Source organism: Tupaia chinensis, unplaced genomic scaffold (assembly GCF_000334495.1).
Source record: "Tupaia chinensis unplaced genomic scaffold, TupChi_1.0 Scaffold000335_1, whole genome shotgun sequence".
In the NCBI taxonomy this organism is placed as follows: Eukaryota; Metazoa; Chordata; class Mammalia; order Scandentia; family Tupaiidae; genus Tupaia; species Tupaia belangeri.
Genome location: NW_006159829.1, coordinates 434,406 through 440,772, shown reverse-complemented (window position 1 = coordinate 440,772; position 6,367 = coordinate 434,406). Strand labels below are relative to the sequence as shown.

At 65.2% G+C, this 6,367-nt stretch overlaps 1 protein-coding gene across 4 annotated transcripts; it reads left to right on the top strand.

Moving 5' to 3' along the window:
• Nucleotides 1-22: 22 nt before the first annotated feature.
• Nucleotides 23-4,934, top strand: GSDMD (gasdermin D). Of its 4 annotated transcripts, none has more exons than XM_006152074.3 (11): nt 23-243; nt 974-1,221; nt 1,416-1,608; nt 2,547-2,715; nt 2,956-3,058; nt 3,258-3,311; nt 3,613-3,708; nt 3,803-3,975; nt 4,074-4,215; nt 4,312-4,385; nt 4,536-4,934. In XM_006152074.3, the coding sequence occupies exons 2-11, from the start codon at nt 1,005-1,007 to the stop codon at nt 4,776-4,778; spliced, it is 1,464 nt and encodes a 487-aa protein (XP_006152136.1). In that variant the 5' UTR covers nt 23-243; nt 974-1,004; the 3' UTR covers nt 4,779-4,934. The 4 variants fall into 4 exon arrangements, with proteins under 4 accessions (XP_006152136.1, XP_027629089.1, XP_027629091.1 ...); XM_027773288.1 differs by having other exon boundaries at nt 3,568-3,708; XM_027773290.1 differs by lacking the exon at nt 3,258-3,311.
• The last annotated feature ends 1,433 nt before the right edge of the window (nt 4,935-6,367 follow it).

Genomic DNA, 6,367 nt, shown 5'->3' with positions numbered 1-6,367 from the left:
TGGGGGGGCGAGGGAGGAGAGAGTCAGTGGAGAGGCAGGCTGGTCCCGGCGTTTCCGGGATGGCGCCTGGGCGCGCTGCTGAGTCAGGCCGGGGTTTCACTTTTGGGTCTGGGCACCTCCGGCGGCGCGCACTCACTCACTTCCTCGGCGGATCTCTCCCCCTCCCCTCCTGCTTCCTCTGCAGCGCCTGGGCAGAACAGGCGCCTCCACCAGCCTCAGGGCAGCGTCAGATTCACTTTGCTGGTGGGTACAGCCCTCGGGCAATCAGGGTAGAGCCCCCTAGCACCAGGTGGGCTCTGAGCTAGCACTGGGTGGGGCATGTCGGCCTTTCTGGGCAAGGACTGTCCCAGCGGCAGTCCTCTTCCCCCCCCCCCAAGCAGAGGCCAAGCTGCTCAGGAAGGGCTGGCCTAGGTTAGAGCTAGGAGCAGGGCTGGGGCAGGGATAGGAGCAGGGCTGGGGCAGGGGCAGGGCTAGGCGTAGCAGGCTTTGAAGGCTTCCCTTGAAGTCATCCTTCCAGGTTGCCAGGCCCTGGTGCTAGCCCTTTGACCCCTGTGCCTTCTTGGCCCAGCCTCCATTCCATGTCACTCAGGGCCTCGAGCTTTCCTGGGCTGAGGCTGGGTCCTCCATGACTGTCCAGCTCTGGAGCTTTGGCTGGGAGCCAGGCCTGGCCCCCCAGCCCTCATTTTCTCAGGGGCAGCCCTAAGCCTTACGAGGAGTGCGGAGGTCTGCCCCTGACCCAATGACAGTCCCAGAGCCTGTTTTCAGGGCCATGGATGGAGGTGCAATGCCTGGGTCTTCCTGAGGGCCACGAATGACACCCCTGCCTGGCAGAGAGGTGGGGAGCAGGTGACAGGTGCACGCTCTGTGCTGCTGTGGTCCAGGCAGGAGCGTCTCACCTGACCAGGGTGGCCTAGGAGGCAGGGTTCTCCATTGCTGGGGGTACCCAGGAGCCAGCCCTTCTCCCCTCCCGCAGCCCCAGGGCACAAAGCCCGTCCCCCGCAGAGATGCCATCGGCCTTTGAGAGGGTGGTCCGGAGTGTGGTCCGGGAGCTGGACTGTGGTGGGGCGCTCATCCCTGTGGAGAGCCTGCGGAGCTCCACCGGCTTCCAGCCCTACTGCCTGGTGAGCAGGAAGCCCTCCAGCTCCTGGTTCTGGAGACCCCGGTACACGTGTGTCAACCTGTCCATCAAGGACATCCTGGTGCCCGACGCCCCGGAACCAGGTACCAAGTGCTGCAGCAGCTCTGTGAGGCCGGGGTGAGGACGGGGAGAGGCCAGGCCCAGCCTGCCGTCTGCTGGCTCCACCAGCCCTGGGCCTCTGGGTCCTCGGCTTCCAGACGGTGGGTCTTTCTGCTGTCCCAGTGCCTGAGGTGGAACACGGCTGTGGAACGGGGCCTCAGGCCTGGTCTCGCTCCAGATCCCGTGCATGACAGCTCCTTCCACTTCTACGACGCCGTGGACGGGCAGCTGCAGGGCAGTGTGGCGCTGGCAGCCCCAGGACAGGGGAGGCTTGCGGGCAAGGCCATGGTGTCGGGCAGCACCAGTGTCTCCATGAATGTGTGCTTGCTGCGTGTGGGCTCGAATACTTGGGAGGCCCTGCACCAAGAGAGGTGAGACCCAAGGGGTCGGGAAGGCCCTGCATGAGGAGAGGTGAGCCCTAGGGATGGGTGGGGGGCCCGAGGGGGACCTTGCACCAGGAGAGGGGAGCCCTGGGGGTGTGTGTGCAGGAGGGAGGCCCTACACCAGGAGAGGGGAGCTCTGGGGGGTGCAGGAGGGAGGCCTTGCACCAGGAGATGGGAGCCCTGGGAAGGTGCAGGAGGAAGGCCTTGCACCAGGAGAGGGGAGCTCTGGTGGGTGCAGGAGGGAGACCCTGCACCAGGAGAGGGGAGCTCTGGGGGGGGGGCAGAGGGAGGCCTTGCACCAGGAGAGGGCAGCTCTGGGGGTGTGCAGGAAGGAGGCTTTGCACCAGGAGAGGGGAGCTCTGGGGGGTGCAGGAGGGAGGCCTTGCACCAGGAGAGGGGAGCCCTGGGGGGGTGCAGGAGGGAGGCCCTGCACCAGGAGAGGGGAGCCCTGGTGGGGGTGCAGGAGGGAGGCCCTGCACCAGGAGAGGGGAGCCCGGTTTAGGGGGTGCTGCCTCCTCAAGCTGCCCCTCTCCTGGGAAGGCTGTGGGTATGTGGTCTGGAAAGGGGGCTGAAAAGGTCACGGTTGGGTTGCTAGGGTTGCCTCCTGGTTAGCTCAGCATGCCCTGGAGGCTTTGGGGGTCAGGCCCTGCCCAGGCTGCTATGAGGGAGTGGAGCAGTCATCGACACAGGTAATCTGACCCTCACTTGGGACCCAAGGAGGGTGAGGAGCCACCTCGCCTGGTGAGCAAAGGCAGGGACCCACTCCTAGGCCTTGCCCCTCCCCCACAGCCACTCCTTGGATACTCCTGGGATTCCCCAGGAAGGCCACCGGGCTTGAGCAACCACAGATTCCTGGGTGCCCTGGTGGCAGCAGGCCAGCAGGGGCACGGCACAGCTTGAGTCTGCCCTGCCCTCCCATGCCACAGGCGTCTGAGGCAGCCCGAGCCTAAGATCCTGCAGCAGCTGCGCAGCCGCGGAGATGACGTGTACGTGGTGACAGAGGTGCTGCAGACACAGAGGGAGGTGGAAGTCACCCGGAGCCAGAAGCGGGAGGGCTCGGGCCGGTTTGCACTGCCCGGGGCCATGTGCTTGCAGGTGTGTGTGGCCAGCCCAGCCACGCCTGGCCCACAAGAGATATGTGGCATGAAGGGCCGGGCGGCACCCCAGCAGCAGGGTGGGCTCTGCTGAGACCCCCGGGGAGCAGCCCCACATTTGGCCAGTGAGTAGAACTTGCCTACAGCCTGTGTGGCCACTGCCCGTGGGAGGCCTGTCCCCAACACTCAGATCACACTCCCGTGCCCAGGGACTAGGCCTGAGCCCATGTCCATCCCTCAGGGCGAGGGCCAGGGCCACCTGAGCCAAAAGAAGACGGTCACCATCCCGTCGGGCAGCATCCTTGCCTTCCGGCTGGCCCAACTGGTTATTGGCTCTGACTGGGGTGAGCAGGGGCGGGGTGTCCTCAGGGCCAGATACTGGGCAGAGAAGCGGAGGCCTGCAGAGCTGCCAGTGGCCGGGCTGTGGGTACCAGCCCAGGCCCTTGCTCTGGCTTATGGGTGGCGGGAGGCCTGAGCTGGGTGGGAACAGGTGTCTTGTGAGGGAGGTGGGAAGCTGCGCTGAGCCTCCTGCCTGGCCACCAGAGGTCCTCCTCGTGCCGGATAAGAAGCAAAGGACTTTCGGGCCGCCTCCTACAGGTAAGACGCCCAGCCCAGCTGTCCAAGGGTTCTCCTTGGACATCGAGTCCTCGTATGCTCAGAGCAGGGGTGGCCAGGCAGACTTCTAAGGCAGTGCACACCCCTGGGTACCCCTGCGAGGGGTAACCCGGTGACAGCCTGCTGCTGGGTCTCCTCGGCCTCCATTTGCCCTGGGCTGCTGGCTAGGGGTGGTGCCAGGGGCTATGTGTCCCAGAGAAGGCCTCAGCCCTCTTGAGCTCAGGAGCGCCCCCTGCAGTGGCCAGCACTGCCCTCCCTCTCCTGGCCTTGTGCCCTCACCCAGGCCTCAAGCCTCCCAGTGGCGCAGGTGGCCAGCTGCAGCAGGACTCGGGCCGCTCTGTGATCAGGTCCCTCCGTGACCACTTCAAGTTTCTGACAGGTCAGTGTCCTCCTGACTGCACCAGGACCCTCTGTGGTCTGCCCTCCTCACCAGGGCCACGGTGCCCAGACCTTCAGGTCCTCTGTCTCTACAGATGGGGCCTCTGAGGAGTGGGACGACACCCAAGACTTCCAGGGCCTGCAGGCAGAGGTGGAAGCCGGGGCCCAGGCACTGCAGCAGATGGAGCTGGAGCTGAGCAGGCAGCTACGGGAGGGCCTGGCTGCTGTGCTGCGGAGCCCACCAGCCCTGCAAGCCTTGGAGGAGTCGGTTAGCTGGGGTGTGGGGTGGGGTGGGCAAGGGGCACAGGGCAGAGTGGGCAGGCCTGCCCCTGCAGCCAGGCTCCCTGACCTGTACCTTGCGCCCAGCTGGAGCAGGGCCTGTGCTACGGGCGGGCAGAGCCCCTGGATGGCCCGGCAGGCGCTGTCCTCGAGTGCCTAGTGCTCCCCTCCAGAGAGCTGGTGCAGGAACTTGCAGTCCCGATCTGCTACCTCGTGGGTGCACTGGCCGGTGAGCACCCTGAGCAGGGGGCTGGTCTGGGCAAAGGAGGAGTGTGGTTCCACTTCCTGCCTCCAGAGCCTGTGCTGACCCGAGCTGTCTCCACAGTGCTGAATGACACCCAGCGTGCATTGCTGGCCATGGCGTTGGAGACCGGGGCCCTGCCAGGGCAGCTGGACCTGGTGAGAGCCATGGGATGTGGGGACGGCCTGAGCCTGCCGAGAGGGCTATGGGTGCAGCCAGGGAAGGGTGGTGTGGCAGGCACAGAGGCCTAGAGGCTCAGGACTGAGGCTCTCAAGACCCTTGTCTGACCAGGTCCCCTGTCCTGGCAGGTGACAAGTGTACTCCAGCAGGGTAGCCCCTGGCAGCAGTGCAGAGCCATATCCCTGCCTCCTGAGCTCCTGGGCCACAACTGGGGCCAGGAGGTGCTTGCCTGGATCTTGTTGGAGGAATGTGGCCTGGAGCTGCAGGTGGGCGCTCCCCACGTGTGCTGGGAGCCGCCGGCCCAGGACCCCACCTGCGCGCTCTACGCCTCCCTGGTCCTGCTGTCAGGACTGGGCCAGGAGCCCAGCTAACCTGCACATCTGCAGCCCGGCAGCCCTCCAATCAGGCTGAGCTTGTGCCCAGCAGCTACTAGCCCTAGGAAGGCCAAGAGCCCCTCAGCCCTGTGGGCAGTTCAGCACAGGCCCGGAAGCTCGAAAACCCAATAAATGGAGTTTATGAGGAAAAAACTAGCTGCTGAGCTTTTGAGGAGTCCTGGTTCTGGGGTAGGGTGCATAGGGGTGGGGCCTGCCCACACAGGATTGGGGGCACATGAATGCCCAGAGCAGACGTCTCCCCGCCAGTCTCACTCCTTCCACCCCACGGCACTAGGGCACACCCTCCCGCCTGCTTGCCTGTGGGAGGTGAGCACTGACGTAGTAAGGCTGGCTTCACACGGTGCACCTGCATCTGAGGGTGGTGGGCCTGGCTCAGCCCCAGTGACGGGCAAAGGGTGTGAGGTGGCTGCTGGGCAGGCACCTTGCATGCCTGGGTTGCTAGGAGGCTCCCAGGGAAGCAGGGACCCAAGGGATAACTGGCCTTAGGTCGCCTAGTGAATCTACCCAGCAGTGACAGTGCCTGGAGGGGGCAGTGCACACAGATGCACCTGAGAGGCCAGCCTGGGGGCAGCACTGTACTTGCCTGGAGGGCTCAGCAGCAGGTGGGGCCATGTCCGCTGCAGCCAGAGGGACTGTCATCCCTGTGCATGGGGGCCGCCAGCCTTCACCTGGTGGGGTGGCCACCATACCTTTCATCATGGGGCTTGCCAAAGGGGACAGGGAATCAGCCCAGCACAGCTGGGACCAAGCCCAGCAGGGAAGTTACCACTGGACAGACGCCAGTGTGACGCCAAGGTGCAAGCCACAGAGGTCCCTGCAAAACCAGCCCTCCATGCAGGAAGACAGAGGCTCAGAGGCCCTCAGGCCATGGGCCTTCTCTGAAAGCTCTCAGGGAACTGGACAGGTAACACCAGCAATGGGAGGAGAAGGGCCCTGGGCCCAAAGAATCTCACCTGTGGCTCATAAGCACCCGGCCCTGGGGCCAGCCATGGCACAGACCCTGCCAGCCCCCCCTCAAGCCCCACTCAGAGGCCAGCTATTGGACCTTGGGTCCAGGACCACTGCAGGATCTCTAGCAACAGCCTATCTGAGAGGCTGACCCTCAGGAGGGTCGGGAAGCAGGGAACGTGTGGTTCTGCTGTGTCAGCCCCCATGCTGGCCCGTCGGGAGACTTGCCACAGCCAGGTGGGCTGAGGCTGGGGCTGGCTGCTGTGCCCCGAGCTCCCTGGGACCCAGCAGAGGGCCCCATGAGAAGTCACTCCCAGAGGCCATGTGGACTTCAAAACACGCCTCATTCCCTGGCAGGGCAGGGCAGGGCAGGGCAGGGCAGGGGCGGCCCTGAGCCAGAGACACCAGCCACCATGAAGGGGCGACCCTCAGGCTCACCATAGCTGCCCCGGCCTCCCCAGGTGGGCTCTGCGTGCTGGCATGTGGCTGGCACTCTGGTGCTCCTGGGAGGAGGCAGGGACGCACACTCACCCTGGGGACCTGGGGGGCCTGTCCTAACCCTGGGTGGTGAAGTGGGATGGAGACGAGAAAGACACAGGGAGGCCTCTCCTTCCAGA